At 31.2% G+C, this 26,655-nt stretch overlaps 2 protein-coding genes across 4 annotated transcripts in view; one reads left to right on the top strand and one right to left on the bottom strand.

Annotated features, from left to right (window-relative positions):
• The first annotated feature begins 3,447 nt into the window (after positions 1-3,447).
• Positions 3,448-11,016, top strand: LOC105836326 (elongation of very long chain fatty acids protein 4). 3 transcript variants are annotated; one of them, XM_036285373.1, is made up of 8 exons: positions 3,448-3,722; positions 3,949-4,114; positions 4,190-4,581; positions 4,679-4,909; positions 7,866-8,585; positions 8,706-8,986; positions 10,369-10,671; positions 10,735-11,016. In XM_036285373.1, the coding sequence occupies exons 5-8, from the start codon at positions 8,579-8,581 to the stop codon at positions 10,900-10,902; spliced, it is 759 nt and encodes a 252-aa protein (XP_036141266.1). In that variant the 5' UTR covers positions 3,448-3,722; positions 3,949-4,114; positions 4,190-4,581; positions 4,679-4,909; positions 7,866-8,578; the 3' UTR covers positions 10,903-11,016. The 3 variants fall into 3 exon arrangements, with proteins under 3 accessions (XP_036141266.1, XP_036141257.1, XP_036141247.1); XM_036285364.1 differs by having other exon boundaries at positions 3,448-3,706; positions 3,890-4,114; XM_036285354.1 differs by having other exon boundaries at positions 3,450-3,706.
• A 2,154-nt stretch (positions 11,017-13,170) lies between these two features.
• The window catches only part of LOC118645056 (nucleoside diphosphate kinase-like), a 37,030-nt gene continuing 23,545 nt past the window's right edge, over positions 13,171-26,655 (bottom strand). Inside the window, exons 2-3 of the mRNA XM_036285381.1 lie at positions 17,556-17,657; positions 13,171-13,420 (exon numbers count right to left, since the gene is read on the bottom strand). Of these exons, the coding sequence (XP_036141274.1) occupies positions 13,190-13,420; positions 17,556-17,657 (333 nt within the window). The 3' untranslated portion in view covers positions 13,171-13,189. The remainder of the gene's footprint in view (positions 13,421-17,555; positions 17,658-26,655) is intronic.

Here is a 26,655-nt window from a genome sequence, read left to right on the forward strand (position 1 = left end):
ACATGGTTTTTATCATGCTTTTTTTCCGATTTTGCAACTTGAAGATCTTCGCTTTCATAACTATTTAAGAATGTCATCCACACAGTTAGAAAAACTAATGAATTTAGTTAGTTATGATTTACAAAAGCAAATTGTTTTAAGAAATCCGATAGTTAGAGAGATTAGTTTTAACATTAAAGCATCTCCCTTGTACATTTCTTCATCTTCATAAAAATAGTGATTTTTTGGTCATAATTTTGTACATATTTATAACGTATCATAATTTGTTGTGCAAAATTTTGTTTATCTATCTTTAGAGGACAAAATCTATTCGTACGAGTTCGAGAATCGGGCCTCAGATTGTATAGTTACAAACCCGTTCCCACACGAAAAAAGACAGAGGCCAGTATTCATAGGCTGCGTTTCGATATTCACTGTCAGTACTGAAATTCTACAGTGTATGTGACGTAAACTATAGATTCTAGCAGTGAATATCAAAACGCAGCCATAGTCGAATCTTATATTTAAGATCATTTTAAGTACTGTCTTAAGATGTCATCAACCAGTCACAGACCCGTATTAGCATCTTAAGACATTGCTTGAGACGATCTTGAAATAAGATTTGACTATGGCCTTAGGCTGGTATTCATAGTCGAATCTTATTTAAAGATCGTCTCAAGCAATGTCTTAAAATGCTAATACGACTCTGTGATTGGTTGATGGTCTTATATTTAAGAGCATCTTAAAACAGTACTTAAGATGATCTTAAATATAAGATCCGACTATGAATATCGGCCTATGAATACCGGCCTATATATCCTACGACGTCCTACGTCTATGGTCTATGCTAGTAATGCTAATGCTAAGGCCGGATCTACAATAGGTGTAGTAAGCCTTATGCCATAAGAAATTGACCAATTATAATCGAATATGAGAAGAATAATCGAATATAATTGGTTAAATCCTTATGGCATAAAGCTTACTACACTATTGTAGATCCGGGCTAAAAAACTCTATGTCTGCGGTGGACTCCGGCAAACGCATGCGGTGACCAATCAGCAACCAAGCACAGGTCGGGTTCCGGCAAGTCACAGCTAAAGACCTATAAGCTGGTCACACACACTTTCCGTAGAACGTAACAGTAAGATTTCGACATGTTGGATTGGGCGACCGTAACAGTAAGCGACTAAATCAAGTACGTGATTGGTCAAAACCTTACTGTTACGTTCTACGGAAAGTGTGTGTGACCCGCTATAATCAAAGATGCGCCAATGACCCCCCATCGTGACTCTTGTCTGCCATCTTGTACCCATACTGGTGACTGGATGGGGGCTGGGGGGCTGGAATCTGGAGTAGTGGAGATAGTAAAAGTAAACATGCGAGCCTGCTCCAATTTCTACGCAACCATATAGCAGCTGCAAATTTAATTTTTCTTGTTCTTCCTGAGTATCGTCAAAATATAGTGACTCTCGAGAGTGCAGAGATTGAATTACCTTATAATTTCTGACACATTCCTTTAACCTATATTGCTCAACACAAAGCACTCTCCCCTCTTCCTTGCCCAGCGTGGGTACGCAATGGCGGATAAACCACGTGATTCAAGTGACCAATTAAAATTGTGTTTGCCATTGGCGAATCTTTGGATTTGTTCGCGTCACATGCTCCGACATGCTCCTATTCACCCCAACACACTCCAATACGTTGATTCCGATGACGCTAATCTATTAGAATGCGTTGGAGTGAGTAGGAGCATGTCGGGGCCTGGCGACGCGAAGAAACCATTGGTTTGTTTGCGTCGCCAGGCCCCGACATGCTCCTACTCACTCCAACGCATTCTAATAGATTGGCGTCATCGGAATCAACGTATTGGAGTGCGTTGGGGTGAATAGGAGCATGTCGGAGCATGTGACGCGAACTGACCCCATTTGATTATAGGTCTTTAGTCACAGCAAGCGCTTGAATTCTGATTGGTCACCGCATGCGTTTGCCGGAGCCATAGACTTTATAGATGTGGACCGGCAATTGCCTACAGTTTGTGTGTAGAAAACGGTGTCCAGAAGAGGTGCGAGAGAGAAACAGACTTTTTAGTACTTCTTTCTCTAAAGTTACCGGAAATAACTATCGCGCATGTCAGCGCAACATGCATACATATGTATATACATATATATACACATATATAAGTTAAAACACGTGACTAGATCCGTAACCAGAACGTATCCAATCATTGTATTTCAATGCATAATATGTACAAGCATGCGCGAAACATATTTCCGGACTCTTTAGAGAGAGAAGTATGGACACGGGCCGGTATTCATAGTCAAATCTTATTTCAAGATCGTCTCAAGCAATGTCTTAAGATGCTAATACGGCTCTGTGATTGGTTGATGGCATCTTAAGACAGTACTTAAGATGATCTTAAATATAAGATCCGACTATGAATACCGGCCACGGTTTCGCTTGGTATTGCACAGTATCCATATCTATAAGGTCTATGGCCGGAGCTCACCGCATACATGGAACGGGATTCATAGGCCGGTATTCATAGTCGAATCTTATTTAAAGATCCTCTCAAGCAATGTCTTAAGATGCTAATACGGCTCTGTGATTGGCTGATGGCATCTCAAGACAGTACTTAAGATGATCTTAAATATAAGATCCGACTATGAATACCGGCCATAGACCGATCTTAAGCTCAAGCATTGTCTTAAGTTTAGCTTCAAGCCGACTTGAGACTTACTTAACCAATGAAATAACAGCATTGACGTCTCAAGATCGTGCTTAAGCTGGAACTTGAATAAGATTCGACTATGAATTCCGGCCATGGAGTCTTAGCATAAAGGCCCTCACACATGAATTGACATAACCATAAGGGTGCGGTCCAAAGAAGCGGATTATGCGGAAGCGGAACGAGCGGATCACCAATCGCGGGATCATTCTGACAGAACTCTTTCAAAGGCCGGAATTCATAGTCGAATCTTATTCAAGTTCCAGCTTAAGCACGATCTTGAGACGTCAATGCTGTTATTTCATTGGTTAAGTAAGTCTCAAGTCGGCTCGAAGCTAGACTTAAGACAATGCTTGAGCTTAAGATCGGTCTATGAATCCCGTCCAAAGATTCCGTCGAAACGGTCCTGTGATTGGTGATCCGCTCGTTCCGCTTCCGCATAATCCGCTCCATGGGACCGCACCCTAACAATAAGGTTTCGACCAATCACGTACTTAATTCAGTCGGTTATGGTCGCCCAATCCAACGCATCGAAACCTTAGGGAGCGTTTCCACCGAGCGCGTCGCGTCGTTCTTTGCGTCTAATCAAAAGGTCCCATTTTATTATGATAAAATATAATAGATGTTTTGATTGGATGTGACGCGTGACGCGCTCGGTGGGAACGCTCCCTTACTGTTATGATTATGTCAATTCATGTGTGAGGGTCTTAAGTCTGTGGTCTTCGCATGGGCGCCATTTTGGGGCTACGAAGTATGTATGAGTATGAGTGTGTTGTGTAGTACGAGAAGAGTGAGGCAGAGTGAGTAGTAGTACAAGTGGAAGGTAGAATTGATATATCTTAAAAAATATATGTGATAATGCCAGGCTGTTGTGCGAAAAATTGTCGCAACCGTGCAGAACAAGGATTTCGTCTTTTTAGATTTCCTGCTGACGAAAAACGTAAACAAATTTGGATTAAACAGTGTGTTAAATATCCAAAAGGAGATTCGAGGTTATGTGAGGTATTATTAAATCTGAGTAAATAACTTTGTAATACGACTGTTTAATTCTAAAACATAGTACAGAACTATAATAAAATATCAAAAATTATTTCTTTAATATTAATTTTATTGAATTAAATAAGATATAATAGTTATCGAGGCTTAGCAAGTTTGTTATTAATGGTATATTTCAAAATTATATAGTTGAATATTTGGAGTATCCTTGGCAATAAAGGGGCAATAAATATTTGTTGTCGTTGCAGTTTCATTTTGACGATTCTCAGTTTGAAAATAAACGACAGGATGGACGACGTAAATTAAAACCTAATGCCATTCCTACAATTTTTATAAATGAAAGTATTAATGACGTTTTACAAGATGAAATTGAATCTTCTATAGGTGTTTTACCTGAAGAAAATGTAATTGAACGTAAGTGGCAAATATATTATTTTAGCATTTTATTTTGTTATTTCTAATATCTTAATCATAATCCTTTTTTTATAGAAATAAATATTCAACATAATAATCAATCCATGCATATAGATGCAGAAACTCAAACCGAAGTATATAACAATGTTGCATTTAATACTATACAATTTTCTGATAAAGATGGAACAATCAGACAAGCTAATGAAATTAAATATTTAAAAAAGAAATTAGCTGAAACAATAAAAAAAAATAATGAACTTGCATTAAAATTTAAAAGAGAAAAACTCTTAAGATTAAACCACAGCAAAATACACAAAAATTATATTAAAAAAATATGCAGCATTTTTAAAAAAAGTAGAAAAAAAACCATTTCTTTTGAAAGAGAGAATTTGAATCAGGGTTAACTAATCGACGATTAGATTGGTCTTCACAATGCTTGAAATTGGCTATGCAAATAAGATATGCTGGTAAGTAATTAGTTATTAGTTTCTTTAGTAATTGTTTATTTATTAATAAAAAATAACATTAAATAATTTTTATGGTTTATTACTTTTTGGTTTTTAGTTGGATGGAAAGCATATTTATTTTTAAAGAAGAATTTGAAATTGTCATTGCCATGCTATTCCACTTTATGTAGACACATCGCTCAACTAGATTTCAGTCTTGACACACTAAAAGATGTTATTTCCCTAATGAAAAAAAAAGAAACTCACACATCTTCACACCAATCAGACTGTGTACTTTTAATGGACGAAATGGATATTTGCAAAACATTGGAATATGATATCAGCACAGGTAATACAAAACATTAAATAAATGTAGATTGAATAGATGTACATTATATAAATGTACGTTAATTTTACATTGTAAAGGTTTATATGACAAATTTATGGCAGATTGGGAAACAGCACATGGTGAGCCTTACAAAGAATAAGTTATAATTTGTGAAAACAATTTTTATTTATAAAATAAGTGGAACAAGTGATGTGTATTGATTGAATTTTAATAAAACCATTAAATTACTCTAAACTGATGTTGTAATATTGTTACGTTAATTAACCAAACTAACATGTTGAAGTAAATAAGAGTGAAACGGACACAGTAACAAACGGACACAGATCAAACGGACACAGTAATAAACGGACACAGTAACAAACGGACACAGTAACAAACGGATACAGACCAAATGCGCACAGAGCGAAACGGACACAGTGCAAAACGGATACAGACCAAATGCGCACGGACCAAATGCGCACACTGCACATGCGCACACTGCACGTGCGCACGGACCAAATGCCATCCATGTACATTGCAAGCAGAGTAAAGTCCACATAGGTTAGCGACTTGGACTTGGGTGCGGGAGGGGGGCCAAAGATCCCCCTTGCACCCCCTCGTGTGTGTGTGTGTGTGTGTGTGCGCGTGCAAAGCATTCACTGCATCACATGGGTTTGCGACTTTCTGTGTGTGCATTTGGTCCGTGCGCATGTGCAGTGTGGGCATTTGGTTTGTGTCCGTTTCGCTCTGTGCGCATTTGGTTTGAGTCCGTTTCGCACTGTGTCCGGTTCGCTCTGTGCGCATTTGGTCTGTGTCCGTTTGTTACTGTGTGCATCTGGGACTCACTCATTTCTAAGACTCTATGTTATTGATATCAATAAATATATACACAAGAATGAAATTAATGTGGCTTAAGTATTGTTTTACTATCTATCGGTTTTTGCTTCATTATTTGTTATTGTTCATTTCCATTTTTTAAATAATTTTTTAATAGATTTTATAGAATTTTCCTAAGTCTTTTTTCAAATATACTTGGCTAATTGTATTTGTATTATTTTTGAATACGTTTATGTACTTGACGTATCTTTTTTATTTTTGTAAAATTTTTAATAGGTTATTATTTTTTCATTATTTTATTTTTTATAATTTCCATATTGTATAACATTGATGGGTCATTGCGTTTCAACGAGCCGGGCACGCCAAGTTTTTGCTTTACTATAATCCCGTTGGTTAATTTTAATCATTTAATTATTTGATCATCAAGCCCGTTTATTATTAAATATTTTAATAAAAAGTTATAATAAATAAATTTTGTACAAATATTCTTATATTTGGCGCATTTACTTTATATTATTATTTGTGTAGAAAAGACAATAAAACAATAGGATAGTAAGATAATTTACCTAATATAATAGTCTTTTTCTTAGGGGCGCACATACACACACTTGGCGTCTTTTTTACCTTTTTTTAAAAAAGGTAATTTTGTTCGGATATCACGCATTTTGTAGTATTAAGCATCTTATTTAGACTGCGTCAGTGAATATTCACTGATTATCACAGTTATAAGTATGCCACTGCGAATCAGTGAATATCCACTGATTAAGATTTAGAGTGTGAAATGCGGTAGTAAATAATATACCAAATTTTTGTTTTCGTAAATGTCTAACAATGATATATTGGCTTGATACATGCGTAGCTTCTTGAATTCCTCACAAACTTCGATGGCACTTTGCTAAATCATTTTTTTAAAATAGAGAAGCAAAGGTATTCCTATATTATTACTTTTGCCAGATAGATCAAATTTTTGTAATTGTTCAACATTTATAATTTTATATTGTTTTATACATAGACTCTAAATATTTATAACTGCAGTAACAAGCATTTGTTACTATATAACTACTCAATACTTGTATGCTTTGTAATTTCCTGTAGAGATTTATTCTCTATATTACTTTTGTCAACTTCTGTTTGTGATTTGTTAATTTTTTGTGGCTATATCCCAGGTAGAACACAAGATCACAATAATATCATAATGATGTCATTGTGATTTTATTTGTCACTTATAAGTACATAAAAGGTACTCTTATGACATCATCATGATGTCATCAAGTGGCAAATGACATTATTGTGACTTCTGTGTTCTACCTGGGATATTTAAAAATAGAAGGTTTTTTTATGGCTGTGCTTATTATTCTCTTTTTCTCTCTCTTTTTTCTTCTCTTTCAGCAGATAATCGAGAAACAGCCACAATGATTTGAAGGTTCTTTTCTAAAAAAAAAAACGTATACATATATACATATTATATTTCTACATACTAATTCATGGAAAAAATAATGTCTTAGATTGTCTAAATCATATTGATACTCAAAATTCATGATATTCAAAAAATACCGTTTTATTCGTTAAAATACCATAAAATGCAGTGCAAATTTAAAACTTGTGTGCAATCAACAAAAAACATCGTATCGACATGTATTTTTTTTAAATTGCTTAGAAAAGAATGAACTTTAAGAATCTGAATTAATATTAGCCAAATTTTAACGAGAAACTTGTGAAAAATGATAACAAACTTTTACTTTTTTCAATTAAAAATAAAACATATTTGGTTTTCATGCGATACAAAAGGTTCGCACTTAACAAATCGAACTTTTGTCTAGGGATTCTCAAAGTAGAGTCTTTGCCTTTTAATTTAAAAAAAAGTACATGTAATTTGGATGATTTTTCGCAAAGTTGCATTACTTTGAAGATTGCCTAAAAATCGGTCAAAAATTTTGTTTTGTTTTTTTTGCGCCAGTGTATAAAATTAAATTCATACATATAAACACATTATTAGCAACGTTAAGTTGAAAATATATCTTTATTGGATAATTTTATTAATTTCAAATTTGTGCTACGTTACAACTGCACCATTGCGTTCTTTTACCTTGTCCTGCACTGATGAATTCGACTGTACTGGCTTGTCCTATCACTGTTCCAGTTCAGTCTCAGTGCAGTCCCAGTGCAGCGAAATAGAACAAATCTATCATCATTACTCAGGTACATCATCATCGAGAGACTCACGCTTACCACACTACGCGCACACCGGCGCCGCGTGATACCTGCTCGCGGGCATCATCATTGGTAACAGATCAATATATTCTCTCCTGCGTGAGTGATTAAGAACAATATTATGATCCAGAGATTCATTCTTGTGTTCATTAAATAGTAAACGCGTGTAATGTGTATCAACTAATATCTGTGATAAATATACGGTATGACTCGGACATCCCGATGAGTCCACGTGTCATGTAATTGCAGTGCATTTTCTTATTTAACATCTGTTCCACGAACAGATCCGACCTCTCACCCTGTTTATTATCCTCAGGACTAACTAGCGAACTCTTTGCCGAGTCGCGAACAATTAACATAAATCTTCTAAAAATTTTTTGCCAAAGTGTGCTTACGTACATATGAAAAGCAGATACATAAATGTAATGTGTGTATGTGTGTGTGCGTGCGTGTGTGTGCGCGCGCGCGTGCATGCATCTGTTACATATAATTGTATACGTATGAATATATTTTTAAAGTTGTTTCTCTTTGACATTGCTTAGTTTTATTCGGGCAATCGTAAGAGAAACACACTTGTGAAATAAACTAAAATAAAAGTATAACCCAACTAGAATCTAATTATTATCTTCTTCATCTGAAATAATGGACAGTGAGTTCTATATATAATATATGTTAATAAATTTCAAAGTAAAACATTTTTTTAGAAGACATATACTTTATAAAATTTTCTTATAATTTTCTCTCAAGTTTATGTTAACTTATGTTGTAGGTTTTACAGATCCACGAACAATAAAGTGGACATTTATATCTTCTCCAATACCAATAATTTCTATATTGCTCATCTACATATATGTCGTCTACTTTGGTCCGCAATTTATGAAAAACAAAAAACCATACTCTTTGAAAACGTTTATACAGTGTTACAATCTTTTTCAAATTATTGCAAATTCTTGGCTAATGTTTAATGCTGTGACAAATGGTAGACCATTCGTTGCCGTTTGGAGATATTGTGATTCATTCGATGATGTTTGCGGCGATACCACTGAAAAAGTATGCGATATGCACATATATATAGTATAGTGTGGAAGAATGGTTTCAAAGTTGCTCTTATTCTTTCGAGAATAAGAGCAACTTCTCTTATCTCTTATCTCTCTCTCTCTCTCTCTCTCTCTCTCTCTCTCTCTCTCTCTCTCTCTCTCTCTCTCTCTCTCTCTCTCTCTCTCTCTCTCTCTCTCTCTCTCTCTCTCTCTCTCTCTCTCTCTCTCTCTCTCTCTTCTCTCTCTCTCTCTTCTTTTGAGAAAAACTGTATTAAGTCAATATTCAAATCTTCATCGTTTATATTACAATTACATGACGCAAATTAATTGTTTGTAGCCCAATTATTTTGTGTCGTACGCCGATAGGCATATGTTTTGACATATTTTTAAATATTGTATTTTCTAATATTGTAAATTTTCATGTTGCGGGATTTTTCAAGCTCTAGAGTTAAAATCAGGAAAGAAATAGCACATGCTACGCGCACGTCTATTTTGATTAACATAATCTTCTTGTTTTTTTATTATCTCTTATCCTATAAGAATTGTTCAAGTGGCTTAGCAATGGCAGCAAAAATACTTGTAATTGACTGAAATATACTTTGTATACTAGTGATAGAGTTTAACATAACAGATTTTATTAAAAAGATAAAACAAGATAGAAACATATTTTTTTATAAATAATTATATAATTATAGTTATTCTAATGTTTTTTACATTTAAATAGTGTTTGAAATAATTTCTTTATTATTTATTTAAATAAAAAATATAACCACAGAAACTATATAATACAATTAAATTATATACAAACATTTTTTTTATTATTTTAAACTGTTGCTTTAAACAATAAAAAATTAAGAATAAAAAATTAATATAAAATAAAATTTTAAATTAATATTGAACAAATGTGAAATTAATGTCTTTTTCCAATTAATTATTAATACAAATAAAATATTAATGCAACATCGATATTGAATATACATAAAGTAAACACTAAATAAATATTTTTCATTATTATTTTAAAGAAATAATTAATATAAAATAATATTAAATTAATTAAGTAATGTTGTAAATAGAGGTAAAATAAACATAAAATAGGTATTTTCCCTAATTATTTTAAACAAATAATAAAGGTAAATGAAATATTTACTAAATTTTTAATAGTTATTTTTCGAAATAAATTGTACAATGTATAATTAATTAAAAAATGTACCTAAAAAGTACTTAAAAAAAGCACTTAAAAAGTTTCCTAATTAGATAGAGTTAATAGAATTCTAAGATAACAAAGATAACAATTAATTAATATAATTAAAATAATAATTTTGTAAATAGATTCAATATTGCTCTGTGTATTATAAGCTTATTCATTTATACTTAGACTTAATTTTCTTATTGCAGAATCTTGAAAATCTGTGGTGGGGGTTATTGCTTAAAATAATTGATTTAATTGAAACTGTAATATTTGTATTGAGGAAAAAAGATCGCCAGATTTCATTTTTACACACGTATCATCATATTTCTACGGTTATCTACGTATGGTTGACGCTCAGATACCTTGTTCATAGTTTTACTATGACTGGAGCAATGCTCAATTGTTTTGTACACGTGATAATGTATTCTTATTATTTTTTGAGTACTTTTGGATCAAACATTCAACAAAGACTTCTACCGTTCAAAAAAAGTCTTACTATTATACAAATGGTAAGTGCTGAATCTAATTCGTCGATATGTTCATTTATATTAAATATTTTTTTATTAAAATAGGCACAGCTTGCATTCTTCATGATAGCTACTTTGCAAGGTTTGAGGCCTAACTGTGGTAATATAGTGGTAAAATATTTTTCTGTTGTATCATTTCTTAATGTCACGATAAACTTGTTATTATTTTTAAATTTTTATGGTTCTTCTTATAAGAAATCAAAAATAGCGTAATTATTACGTACAATCTTGTTGAATCCCTTACGGAAAAAACACTCCAATTTTGAGAGTTTACACTCAACATTGAGTGTTAATACTCGATTTTGGGAATTTACTCCGAAATTTAGGTGTATACGCTCAAATCTTGAGTATTTACACTAAAGATTTAGTGTTTATACTCGAACATTGAGTGTGTACACCCAATGATTGAGTGTTTATACCAAAGTTTGGATTTAAATACTGAATATTTGAAAGTATACTCTCAACATTTGGATATGACACTCAATAAATGAGTGTATACTTCCAACATAAAGTGTGAACACTGAAACATTGGGGATGTACACTCAACATCTATCGGTTGAAGGTATACACTTAATATTGAGTGTGCACTCTCAAACATTGGATTAGAAAATGTTAAATAACAACAAAAGCAAGAAAAGCAAGTTCAACCGAGATTAAAATTAATCTGCATTGGTAGAAATGGACATAAAACGAATATCTAAAATAAACATTCGACTATAAAGTGTTTAGCAGGCTTTGAGTATTAATTTGAATATTACTTTCAACTTAGATGTTTGCCATCTAATTAAGTGTTAATTTCAGTGTTATTCTTAAATTTAGGATTAACATTGAAATTAACATTCAATTAAATGGCGAACATTCAAGTTGAGAGTAATAACACTCTAATTAAAAGTAAATTAAAGAGCGAACACTCAAGTTGAGTGTTTACATTGAATTGAGTGTTTACCCTTGTCTCAAATTATACTCAACTTGAGTATTTTTTTAAGTGTTATTTTCAGTGTTTTTTTTGTAAGGGATGTATTATTGTTAACTGAACAAGATTTATTTTCTTTATATTATTGTATGTTATATATAAATGTGTGTTACATACATATTAAATTTGTGCGTGCGCATGCGTTGTTATTAATTAAAAATTTCCTATATATTCCTTATTTATTGAAAAGTATTATCAAAGAAAGCAACATATTAATATGGTATAAAAATATTGCAAGAATATTGCAAAAACAAAGTGAAATATTAATAACATTGCAACAATTATAAAATGTCTGCTATTTACATTTGGAAACATTGCAATATGAAATACAATATTACGATAAAATATGAAGAATAATAATGCTCTCAAGTATTATGGCACTTGAGAAGATTTATAACAATTTTTGTCAGTGATATTACACACACAATGTGTGTGTGTCAAATACAAAAATACGCCAATATTTTTTTCTTAATTGTATTATTAATTCTACTCATTGTATTATTATATTAATAATATGTTGTGCCCCTGGTCTCAGGACACGGTACGGGATCGCTGCCGATGACTCCTCGGGATCAGGTTGCGTAGAGATAACGCCGAGAGTAATTATAAAAGAGATGTATTTGTTGCAACGTGTACAGAGTTTAGTGTTGTATATTTATATATAATAATTAAGTATAACTATGTGTTTCGACGAGCGACATAGATTCGTCGCTGTATTGATTACTAATGAGCCCACTTGTTCTCTTTTCACGGCGTTTATATATGTACACCGCTCTTCGGCCTGTTGCTAGGAGGTATCACTCGCGGTTACAGGACTTTGGCCGTTTGGTCGCACTGCGGGTAGTCTTTATGTAGCGTGTTAGCTGCATCTTACTCCCGAGACAGTTAAGCCATCTGCTCGCCTATCGACGGCGCTGCGCACTAACTGGTGGGAAACAATGCAGCTTTTTCAGATACATGTACATTAAATTTACTTTAAATGTACACTAAATTTTATTAATCCATTGTACCAGATTGTAATTTATTTAAAAACGGTTAAAACCGGCAATCATTTATTTTAACGTACGCACAGATCGCTTCCAAAACAATTAAGAAGTCGATCTGAAAGACAAAGAAAAAAATCTCGATAGCATTTGATATGGCGCAAGTGTGGACCCGCACTGGACCGCATTAGGACCGTTCAGTCAAATCCAGACCAGCGCCCGTTCAATTTTATATGAATGCTATGCCATTACTATATCAGACGCGAACATGGCCCTGATGTGGCTCTTTCCAGTTTTTTTGATAAGGCTGTAGCGTGGCAAACTTGCACGGCCCTGACAAGTGTCGTGGCGCCGGCAAGGAAATTTCTACCAGGAGTTTGGCAACTGTTTATTTATTTTTTACAAATGTCAAAACTTGTTTTTAAATTTTTTCTTAGCTTAAACGATTCGGTCCATTTTTGTACTGACGGTAGGTTAGGAAGAATTTTAAGGAAATGCTAGAGAAACAGTATCCTCTTAAAAAAATAGTTTTTGTAATGAGTTTTTATTCGTAGATCCATTTTTCAGACACGTGCGTCCATTCAATCACTTCCTTTTCACTAAACCATAAATCAATTTCCTTCTTGGCTGATTCAACCGAATTGGAGCCATGGATAATACTGCGTCCAACTTGTATGCAAAAATCGCCACGAATTGTGCCTGGCACAAAATCTTTAGGATTTGTATCGGCCACCATCACGCGGCCAATTTTCACGACATTTAAGCCTTCCCAGACCTAAAACAGCGGTTACATGTAAATACTACTATACGTGTACGATGCGTATAAATATTCCTAAAATTTTTTCAATGGACATAATTGATGTTCAGGCTTAAATTTGTTGTCATATATATTAAATTATACAGAGGATATTTAGATATAACAACAAATAGAACAACCAAATAGGTAACAACAAATAGAAATTTAAGGAATAATAAATGATTAAATAAGACAACAATAGAATATCAAAAACTGTAATTAATATTTTATTTTTTACTTATTCAATTTTCTATAAAAAAAAGTTAAAATGTTAGAAAACAAAAAATGTCTCATTTTAACCCTTTAAGAGACACATTTTTTCTAGCAATTATGTCGGATAGCTCTTGTCGCATCTATATGTTTTAGATCATGCTAAAACCGAATCCAAGGTCAAAATTTAAAAATTCAATATGGCAAATCTAATACGGCGGATGTTAAACATAAAAATTCAAAATTTGGGAATAAAAATAATATAGCCATATTCTTCATAAAATTTGTAATAAAAAATATCTGTCTCGGTTTTTTGCTAAAATGCATAGTTTTTGATAAAAAAATTCCCAGAATTATATTCTTTAAATCATTTTATTCGATATTTTGTAGCCGCCATTTTGAATTTTACATTTTTCTTGGTCATTTTCGTAATCAACAACCCAAATAACCATCGATATTTAAGTACAAATATAAATTCTATACAACTGACTTATAAATTAAGTGAATCAATCAATTTCATATGCTGAAAATACCATTTTTGCAACATATTTTGTTGAATACAAAATAGTAACAATGTACTTTCTGCAACTTCAACTTAATATAACTTAGTTTATCATCTCTAGAATCTAGAATTATAGTTTGGAAGTTTATTTACATTTAAAAGCTTCTAGAACATCGTAAAAAAATAGCATTTTTCGGTATTGTTTGTTTGATAACAATTGCAAAATACATGATTGATGCAAAACTCGTATAGTGCATAGTTCTATCATTAACAAGTATAAAACAGTTTATTTCACGATTGTGCGACAGTACAATGTGATTGTGTAACAGATCTCAGTTATCAAAAAAAATCGAAGAAAATGAGGTGGAAAGTATACTTTCCAGCGCCCCTGAAAGGGTTTATTGTATATATATGACAATCTTCTCCAAACATATAATAAATACTTATATAAAGACAAAGTTGTAAGATTTGTTTAATATTTTAAGATTCCAATTAAAAGAGAAAAACTATATAACTATGCAGACTTATTTAATTCTTGTAACAATTTAAACTTACTCTTTATCTCATGTTTGTTAAGTTAGCACCCCCACCACAAAAATTAGAAAAAATAATTATGCAGAAATTATGTGCTCTTTATGTGCTAATTTTGTGCTGCATTCGTGATTTTTGTGCTCAAGCGGTTTAGCGGGAAATCGTAAATGAAAATGGGGGTGCTAGCTTAACATAAGTTAGCACCCCCACTCATTGAAATTATACGCAAGACAAAAAAATTACTATGGTAGAATTATGTGCTTTTTATGTGCTTTTAAACGCATTAAATGAAATTAACTTATCTGTAATAATTTAGAAAATATACAACAAAAAAGATCAATATATCACAAATACCAGAGTAAAGTGCCAGTTAAAATAGAGATAGCGAAGTGATTCTCGTCTCAAAATCTTTCTACATTTTTATGCTTCTAACATAGGTACAACAGAATTTTTGTGCTCATCCTCACTGGCCGAGAATCCATCCCCAACGTGAATTTGCAAGAGTAAAGTGCCAGTTAAAATAAAGATAGCGAAGTGATTCTCGTCTCAAAATTTTTCTATATTTATGTGCTTTTAAAATATGCACAACAGGATTTTTGTGCTCACCTCCAGCGTTCGAGAAACCACCCCCCCCCAACTAACTTTTTTAACGAAGAAACTATGCATTAAGGAATATAAATAAAATTTATGTCGAAAAAATGTTGAAACATTATTATTTTGCCTTATTTCCTTATATCTCTTTACAATGTACATAAACAAATCATATTTAAGTAATTCAATGAAGTTGTACTAATTTTGCAATAAATAATTATTTAAGAAATCAGTTGTTTAAAATGTCAGTTGAGTATATTGGTTAAACTGTTCGTTAAGATGTCATATAACTTTTTAAAGCTCTTTCAGAAATATTGTTTTATAAGAAAATGTTAAGGGATACGGAATGTAACGTTTGATACAGAGGGAAAGAATTAAAACATAAAAATTGAATAAACGTGTACATATATAATATAATTTTATTAATATGTATATAAGTAGACATATGTTATGCGTGTATGTTTGTGTGAGTGTTTACTAAAAATCTTTATTAAAGATAATCTGAAACTTACTGGAAAACTGATATTTCTGAAAGATTCTAATTAATCAATAGTTATCTGTTCAAAGTGATTTAAGGCAACGATCACATAACTTTTTCCTTAAGGTAGAAAGGTAAAAAATGCAAAAAAATGATAAAATTTTTCTTGACCGCGACCACGTTGCTAATCCTCGATTGTATTTATTTTTTACATATCTATCTTAAAGGAAAAAATAACATGATTGCTACCTTAAACTCACATTTGCACAAGTAACTACTGATTTGTTAGAATCCTTTCTTAACCTCTACAAATGATCAGTAATGTTAGCAGGTTAAATATTCTATTCAACAAATCAAACGGCTAATGGTTTGACATGATCATTCGCTACACAAATGATTTGTTGAAAGAATCGAAGAATGTTAGTAGTCTTTATGGTGGTAATTGCTGCCACAGCAAATAAAAAATAAATCAAATTCATTCCTCGAACTGCTACATTTGTTGTCACTATAGTTACAAATCAAATTTATTATAGTAGCTTCTGTTTTGTTAATTTAACAAAAATATTTCTCTCAGTGCGCACACGCACACATTAACACTCACACTCACACAAACATACACGCATAACATATGTCTACTTATATACATATTAATAAAATTATATTATATATGTACACGTTTATTCAATTTTTATGTTTTAATTCTTTCCCTCTGTATCAAACGTTACATTCCGTATCCCTTAACATTTTCTTATAAAACAATATTTCTGAAAGAGCTTTAAAAAGTTATATGACATCTTAACGAACAGTTTAACCAATATACTCAACTGACATTTTAAACAACTGATTTCTTAAATAATTATTTATTGCAAAATTAGTACAACTTCATTGAATTACTTAAATATGATTTGTTTATGTACATTGTAAAGAGATATAAGGAAATAAGGCAAAATAATAATGTTTCAACATTTTTTCGACATAAATTTTATTTATATTCCTTAATGCATAGTTTCTTCGTTAAAAAAGTTAGTTGGGGGGGGGGGGTGGTTTCTCGAACGCTGGAGGTGAGCACCAAAATCCTGTTGTGCATATTTTAAAAGCACATAAATATAGAAAAATTTTGAGACGAGAATCACTTCGCTATCTTTATTTTAACTGGCACTTTACTCTTGCAAATTCACGTCGGGGATGGATTCTCGGCCAGTGAGGATGAGCACAAAAATTCTGTTGTACCTATGTTAGAAGCATAAAAATGTAGAAAGATTTTGAGACGAGAATCACTTCGCTATCTCTATTTTAACTGGCACTTTACTCTAGTATTTGTGATATATTGATCTTTTTTGTTGTATATTTTCTAAATTATTACAGCTAAGTTAATTTCATTTAATGCGTTTAAAAGCACATAAAAAGCACAATTCTACCATAGTAATTTTTTTGTCTTGCGTATAATTTCAATGAGTGGGGGTGCTAACTTATGTTAAGCTAGCACCCCCATTTTCATTTACGATTTCCCGCTAAACCGCTTGAGCACAAAAATCACGAATGCAGCACAAAATTAGCACATAAAGAGCACATAATTTCTGCATAATTATTTTTTCGAATTTTTGTGGTAGGGATGCTAATTTAACAAACATCTTTAATGTTTTTATTTTTCTTTATCTCATGTTTTTTGATTGATTCTTATAAAACAAAATTGTACGATGCAACACTACTAATAGAAAACAATTTGATGCCATAATACAAGTTCTTTTTAGATTTCTTTGATTTTATGGAAAACTAATTATTTTATTATGTAATAAATTTACCATTGGCACCACTGTTCCTGAACTCATATATTTGACAAATTCTAGGAAAAAGGGTCTTAATGCCAAATCAGCGTAGTGTTTCTTTAAGAGCTCTTCAGAAGGCTAAAACAAAAATATATTTATAATGGTGTATAAATTAGAGATGTATAAATATAAATATGTATAAAAAATCTGTAAGACTTATAGATAAGTGTACTAAAGATTTAATTATACTTCTAAAATAATTAAAAATTATATTTTCTAAATAAATATGCATGTCGCCTGGATCAAATTTTTTCATCTTACTCTGCTCGCATTTAAAAAATATATCACATTTCAAAGCAATAACAAAAATATTTTTAAAAATTTGAATATGTTCCATTATTTTGAATATACATGTAAAACACAATTCTCTTATTAGTTTAAAAATTATTAAATTTTTTATTTGCTTTTGGTTTTTATGTAAAATCGCGTTTTGCAGTATTTATTTGCAAATTTGATGAGAAAGTAGCACCATGAATTTAATCAATTTTTTTTAAGTATGGGAGAGTACAAACATTGGACACTTTTTTAGATTTATTATCATAAAAAATGTCCAACACGTTAATAAATAATTAAAGTTTTATTATTTATATCAACTGCATATTTATTTGTCTTCACAATATTAGTAATAAACATTATATAAACAGTCTTTTGATAAATTCAATTTTGTTAATCAAGTCAAAAATGTCCAAATCTCCGAATAGTTTGAGTGATTTGGGTACATCTCTGGGAAGGCTTGAGTGAAATCAAAATGCATTTTCAGTAAGTAAATAAAAAATATTATATGTAGGTACATGTAATTTATAGATTTATACATCAGTATATAAATATATATTTATATACAGATATATAAATTTATATATATATATATATATATATATATATATATATAGATTTAACACAAAAAGATTGTGATTTTTGTTTACAATTTTAATTAATATTTAATTAGTTTTTAATAATATTAAATGTAGAATATGTATTAGAATTTATTAAAATTTCACGAATTATACATATACAAATTTATTTATTATTATTATAATTATTATTAAATGTAACTGTACATAAAGCATTGCTGTTGATAAAAGAACTCTAGATAATATTATTTATTATTTTAAAATAAAACGTAATACTTTTTATTTTTTATTAGAGTTGTTAAAACCAAGACTATGTAAACAAAGCAACAGATTTGGTAGACTTCCAGTTTCACCTGAGAAACAATTATTAATAGCCATTGGTGGATGGCGACACCAAATTCTTATAGATAAAAATAAATATACATTATATACATATATAATATACATATTTATACTTATAACATAATATAAATCTCTACTGACAATTATGCATTAAAAACATGTAATTAACAGAAAAACTATTTTAAATGTGTTTCAATCAGATTTAACGTTGGCAAAGCTACAGCATAGCAAAGTGTGCAAAAAGTAGTAAATATCTTATATGCGAACGTGAAAAACATTTATTAAGTGGACATTAGAAGAAACTGAAAAGGCTATGGAAACAATTAATCGGAATAATACTTTCCCAGGAGTTATTGGTGCAATTGATTCTTGCACCAAGAAAAGACAATGATTCTTATGTAAATAGAAATGGTTTTTATTCTATTCAGCTACAAGTAATTAATTTTACTTTTTTAAAAATCATATATTTTAATCTTATTTTATTTATTTATATTTCAAATTTACATATGTACTTAATACTATTAAGAGCATTATACGTGTGAAATCTACAAGATTTATATTAAGCTTATATAACTTTCATTTTAGATAATTTGTGACGCAAATTTAAAATTTATACATTGTTATGTTGGACAGGTTGGTTCTGTACACGATATGCGCGTCTTCAGATTATCAAATTAAAAAAAAATGTGTACAAATGCAAATTTTCCACATGATAGTCATATATTAGGCGATGCAGCATATCGTCTTTCCAAATATATTATGGTACCGTTCAAAGACAATGGTCATATGTCTGAGAGACAAGTTATTTTCATGAATGTCTTTTTTATGCGAGAATGATTGTTGAATGATCAATAGGTTTGTTAAAAGGACGTTTTCGAAGTATTTTAGATACACTTCCAATGCAAAGAGCAGACTTAATAGCAAAATGTATAATTGCTTGTTGTAGTTTGCATAATATTTGTTTAATGCAAAGTGATTTAAGTGACATTTCTATTATCGTTGATCAATCTAATATTATGTAAGCACAACCTGAGGTATTAGAAAATAATGCACAGATAGAAGGTTTAGAGAAGAGAAATTATATTATGTATATCTTACCATTACATAATTGTAAAGCCGTATAAGTAAACAAATTTTAGTTATAATGAAAAAATAAATATAAAATTTAAATTTTTAATTATTTTTTTTTTCTTATATTTATTACAGCTATTATAAAATGTTTATAACTACAAGATATTTTTATAATAATAAGTATTAATTATAATAAACAAAAATAAAATATTTATCACAGTAAACAAAAGTATAAAAAATATACTTTAATTAAACATGTTAATTAAATATCAGAAATACATAACACATATTTGTATTAAAACTTATAAACTACTATTATTCTGTTCTAAACTACAAATTATCACATACAATAATTTGTAGCTAAACTTAAAAAAATGAATAAATATTATTTTTTTCTTCATAAATTATAATTTTTTCATAAAAATAACTTTTTATTATATAAAAATCGCAACTTTTGTTTTCTAGTTAAAAAATAAATAAATCTTTGTGTTAATATTAACACTTTGGTACGTATTAGATAAAATGTTTTAACTTTTTAACTTTGTACTTTTTAATAATAAAATCGAAAATTTGCTTTCATATAACTCTTAATTTTCTCTTTCTAGTAATTTTTCCACTAAATTTTCGAATTGTTTAAAAGAAAGCATTTTTTCTTCGTGTTCTTTTGATCGAATTTTTCTTTTTTTTTTTATTCCGTTCTTTCTTACTTTGTAATATATATTCTTTTATATTAAACTTTCTTTTTCTTTTAGTACTTGAATCAAAAGTACCTGAAACTATAAATACAAAATATAACTATATTCTATATTTATATATGTCAGACATACTCTCTTTCTTTTTTTATCTTACTTCTTTCTTGCAATATATATTTTCTTTTTGTTCTTTATCTAATTATAAGTGTTATCCTGCCAGGGATAAAGGTTTTATTTAAGATTTATCGCCGAATAATTCCTGCATAATCTAAAAAGATACATACTTATTATTGTAATAAAATTATTGTGTGTGTGTGTGTGTGTGTGTGTGTGTGTGTGTGTAAATTCATTATAAAAACATCCATGTAATATAAATTGAGACATCTGTGTTACATACTTCAAAATACTCCTATTCTTTGCGGCTATTCCCGCTTATTTTATTATGACCTAAAATAGTTTTATATGTTCTTTTTATTGCTTGAAATTTTATTGAACATTTACGTTACAACCTTCTTCTTGCATAATTTTTGCGATTTTGTCTCAATATTGTTTCACAGTACATTTTCCATCACAAAATTTATCTTTATGTTCACGTTATGTTTCCAAAAATAATAAAGTTTTTGTTTTGCTCCACACATGTATATGTACCTTCAATGATTCAATAAAAATATTAAAATTTAAATGTAAGAAATGTGAGTGCTTGCATAACAATATTTTAATTATCTGTTTATTATTAATAGAAACAAAGGACGTTTTAGAAGTACTTGCTAAAATAAAATAATTGCATATAGCTCATGTTTCACACATTTTTATTTTCATAATAAAATATTTAATATAAAATTTATTTAAATATATAACACAAATTTGTGCATTAAATATTTTTAAAAATAGTATTTTAATTACCTTGATCCATACACTTAACAGTATCAAAGTGCTCTTCAGAAGTACTTACTAAAATGGAAATAAAATTATTTATATGCTGGTTAACAAAATTAGCACATACGAAAATTTGTGTAATCGAAATTTTGCATAATTTCAAATAACTTATAACATCATGAAAAATCATCGCATTTTTATTTGCCAAAAAGCACTTTAAAATTTAATCTCTCTACTTTTAGATGAATTTTGGCGATTTCAATTATCTTTTTTTTCACGAAACGGCACAATGATAAACCTTAATTCGTCAAAATAAAAATTTTTATGTAATTTTGCTGCATTGCACCTGCTGTGGAAAAAATTGCGAAGACTTTTTGCTAATTGAACTGCTTACAACGGGATCTTTTTTCTTTATTTTGAGTGGTTGTTCATCGCTGTGCGATTTTTTTTGACGTCTGTTTTACCGATGTTTTTCATTAAACTAATTTTTTAATTGGCTTTATAGAATCGCAAAACTCTTTTGTAGAATTAAAGTACGCGTCAAAATGTAGAGGAATGCGGTCGATTTAATATTAAAAACGAAAAAAAATTTTATTTTTAATACATATATAGAGCTGTCACTTGATGACAATATTTGCTTAGTGTACAAAATCTACATTATATATATGTACAAAATGAAACCGTATTCCTCTAAAGATAACATATACGAACAATATATTGTGCAATTTAAACTAACAATAAGATCCCCTTCAAAGGTAAAACCGTTTTTGTTAATTATTTCATAAAGTATTAATTGTACGGAAAAAGTTGTCAAACAAAAAATGAAGCTTGTAAAAAGTTCTACAAATAAAGTCATATACTTAAATGTTTCTTCAAATATTTTTAAAAATGTTTTTCAAACATTAAAAAAAATATTTTTCAAACATTATTGTGCTCATTGGGATGTGCTACAAAAAGTCTAGAATGCTGTCACGTTCTGATTTTATGTCCGTTTTGGGTCAATACATTTAAGTAATTTACCCGGGGATGGACAAGTTTGTGAAAAATATTAATCTTCACCGAATAGATAACGAATTTTATAAGTTTGATATCTAGGATCTTTTTTCTTTATATTTTTAAAATGAGGGAAGTTAATTTTAAAATCAATCCTGATAAGTTTATATTTGTTCAATTCTTTAGACTTTTGGGAAGGTTGAATCAAGAGTTTATCTAATTCGTAAATAAATTTAAGAAGATCGCGATTAAAGATTATCGCTTGATTAATTTGATATCTTAGTTTTTTAATTCTTACACGCCTACCACCCTTTTTGGGCATTTAATATTAGAGTTAGGTTTAAATTAATTACACTCAGTTGCCACACCTGAGGAAGAGTCAGGATTCAGGTCTGTTGCCACACAAATGTCAGCGACAGGGCCCGAAAGATCTGGCTCGATGCTCTCGGCAGCGACAGAGTTTGAATTGAATCTGTTGCCACTCAAAAGGCAGCGACAGAGTTAAGTTTTGACCTGTTGCCATTCAAAAGGCAGCGACAGAGATTGAAAGGAAAACTAAATGAACTTGAGAAGTATTTAACTTAATTACCTTTAATTCCAAATTCTACTTCGAAACAACAAACTGACCCTGAATTCTAAGATTGGTCCGCTAAGGACTTCGATTTAAGATCGCTCAAATTAAAGATCACGACAATCCCAGACTAACTGAATAACTGTCGGACTAACCCGAGTAGTATCGCAATTGACTTAGACTTTTACAAGGCTAATTATCAGACTTACAGACTTACTAAAAACTTAAGACTCAAGACTAAAGACTTAAGACTAACGCTGAGCATTTAGCTCATTTATTTATACTTAATTTTCCTTTACTAAAGCCGCATTTTTTCCCCTACGCAAACTTATTTTCTTGTGGAGGAGGAAGGTTTTGTCTCAGGGTGTAACCCTATGCTCAATCGATTTGATTCTGATATCGACCTGCACTTGATAATCCCAGCAACCGAATAAGAAATCAATACAGCAACCAAATAAGAAATCAATGCTCATGTATTCTATTATTTAAATTTAGTTTTAAAAATAGTTATTACAATTTAGTTAATTTAAATGTTCTCGCGTACGTTACACTCTCCCCCTTAAGTCATACGTAGTACTTTATTACTACGTATGAGCTTGATCCTTAAAAACATGATATTCATAATAATAATAATAATAATAACTTTGGTCAGAAGATTTATATGTATTGCTTGTTTGTTAGTGAATTTCGATATATCGCATGGTGTCTCGTTGCTAGGAAACATTTTATCATTTAAGGGGATGTTGGAGTCGTCTGTTTTACCGATTGAACGTTATTATTTTTAATTAGGCCTATTTTTTTACTGATTTCATAGAATTAAAAATCCTTCTCTAGAATTAAAGTATAGACAATAACAAATAGTGCCTTTCTATAATTTCATGTAAAAAACAAAAAAAGTTAGTAAATTATACTTTTGTGCAGTCGTCTCGTATCTTTCATTTGCAACACATAAGTTTTAAAAACTTTGTAAGTACAAATAACTAGTACGCACTAATCTTATTATATGAAAGAATAATAAAATGCTTGCAGAAATAAGCTAGAAGCTTTAGTATAAGAAAAAAGCCTCAGAGAAAATTTCGTATATATGTGTGAGGAATCGGTACGAGGCGGTCCGAGGATAGACACAGAGCACTAGTTTAATTCACAGATTAATATTAAGGCAATGCTGGACTGCCTCTCAAACTTGATCGAGGTCGATAATGTAGAGTTATTCATGCACATCATTAATGAGATTTCGTATATATCTCTTTTATAAATTTGGAAATTCTTTTCCAGAATTAAAGTATACATATTAATATCCATCTGTGAATTGGACTTTATATCGAGGACAAAAAATATTTTTTTTTTATTGCTTTATTTATCGACTTTTTACGCGTATAAGTAGGGTAATAGGGCCGGTTCTGAGCCATGGGGCAATGCGCGGGGAGCGGGGCGGGGGGGTATTTGGTGGTGCGGGGGTGACAACGTCACGCGAGGCGGGGACGCTTATCGGGTGGAATTTACTAATTCTTAATGATATGGTAGTTTTTAAGTGAAGGGTACCATTAGGTACATTAACTTATCGCATAACAAAGGTGAGTAAAAAGGAATGCAATTATCTGTTCAAAACTTATATTAGACATTATTAAACATACGTTTTTAAAAATGTTATAACAAAGGTTTGTTAAGAAAGGTATGCGATTATCTGTTAAAAAACCTATAAATGTAAAAGCTAAGTTTTCTTCCGTGATGATAATGCGCTATCGATATTTGTCATGTTCTCATAAATAATTAGTATGAAACAAATATGATGTTGAAGTTTTGGGGGGGGGCAAGCGCTAGACGAAAATATATAACGATGAACTAAGCGTGTCAAATCATGGATTTGAAAGTCATCCGCGTATTGGTTGGTAAAAACTGTGAATTATGCGACAACATTACATGCAAGTACTGTGAAAAAAGTGTGTGGAAAAAATTGTATAAAACAAGGAAGACTTTGAGCAAACTGAACGTGATCTGTTGGAGTGGTCCCACCAAGTATAATAATTTTAAAGCAGTAATGGATGAATTGTTGGACGAAGACAGCCCGTTATCAGATGACAGTGACTATAACAGCGATCAAAGTGAGATCTCCACCAATAAAATCGTTAAGGTAGTGTCTCGCAAACAAATTCGTGCATTAACCGAACGTTCCAAAGTGTGTGTTATGTATAGTTATTATTCCACGGGTAATGATGTTGTATGCACTTCATGCATGATCAATCTGTCTGACCACGGTGATATAGAAGTGATATACTCTGTTAAAAGACATAAAATCGAACTACATGCTGCAGTGAATGAACGTTATTGCTCAAACTGCAGAAGAGCATTGTATTTGATATTCCAATGCAACATGTGTCCTGTATGTACGCAGTGAGAGAAACTGAATGTTGCATTATAATAGTGTATACCTTTACGTAGGTAATATGGAAAAATTCAACCAGTATGACAACGCTTTAGACTATATATTGAACAATAATAATTGTGATCATGATGCTGAATACAGACAAGATAGCATTGATATTCTGAAGGACGAGGATCTACGAGGAGAAAGATTCACGGGTGTACAACGAATATCACTGGCACAGTTTTTATGCGATCGCGAACTCGGTATACGTGGAACCAGTGAACGCATCGTCAGACAAGGGGTTGATATTGAAACTGAATCCCCATATGACTGGCCATATCACGTGCGATGGGAAGTATATAGATGGATGTTGGATGAGTGCAAGAGAGAGGTAGACAAAGAATTTGAATGGCACTATAAATATGGTGTACTACGATATTACAATGAAAAAAATTATGATTGTAATGATTGGGCAATGAAAATCATTCAAAAGATTGAGTACAACGAAGTTCTATATATTGCGATTCATACAGGCATTGGAAAGTGCATCGAATTGATAATCATGAATTATCATGATTATAATATCATTGATGCAGTGTGGTATTGTGAATTATGTGACAGAGTCACTTGCAAGTGCTTCGAAATATAAAAAAATTGTGTGAAAAGACAATGTAAAACATGGAAGATCTCGAGCAAACTGAACGAGATCTGTTGGAGCGGTCCCACCAAATCATCACCTTAAGCGAATATTTTGCATGGGCACAGCGATGCGAGGAGTTTATTAAACAGCTTGAAGAACGCAGTCGTGTCAAGCGTTCACGACTCTCAATCGGACATAGACAATCTTTGGTTGCTAGAATCACACGACTCGAGGGTGTAAAGACTCGCTTGGAGAGACATTTCATGCACATCGGTGGTGAATACGTGGGCACTAGTGACTATAATAACGCGAAAAAACTTGTTTGGCGAGAGATCGATACAGCATTTGAAAATCGTATATTGACTGGTGCTGTAATCAACGCTGATTATATTGAACCGCGACAATTTTTGGAAGACGCTGGTAGTGTAGTGCTCGAGCAAGTGCAAGACGTTATAAAAAGACACAACAGTGCAAAAGTGAATACCACGTTCAATGGTGAGTTTGTGACGGGAGATAAACGTGCTAATAAGAGTATCAACACGAAAAACTATGAACTCTTTCAAACATCAAACTTATACGAGTGGTACAAGCAGCATGTCATCGAATTCATATTGGCATCCCTCGAAGATTTCCAGGAACGTGATAGCGGGTGGGCGTTATCACGAATCCTTAATC

This window comes from Monomorium pharaonis, chromosome 1, assembly GCF_013373865.1.
Source record: "Monomorium pharaonis isolate MP-MQ-018 chromosome 1, ASM1337386v2, whole genome shotgun sequence".
NCBI lineage: Eukaryota > Metazoa > Arthropoda > Insecta > Hymenoptera > Formicidae > Monomorium > Monomorium pharaonis.

Excerpts from the sequence above, each read along its gene's own strand:
- LOC105836326 (XM_036285373.1), top strand. Across the intron at positions 8,987-10,368 it reads GCGGCGATACCACTGAAAAA|AATCTTGAAAATCTGTGGTG; the intron begins GTATGCGATATG and ends TTCTTATTGCAG. Across the intron at positions 10,672-10,734 it reads GTCTTACTATTATACAAATG|GCACAGCTTGCATTCTTCAT; the intron begins GTAAGTGCTGAA and ends TTATTAAAATAG.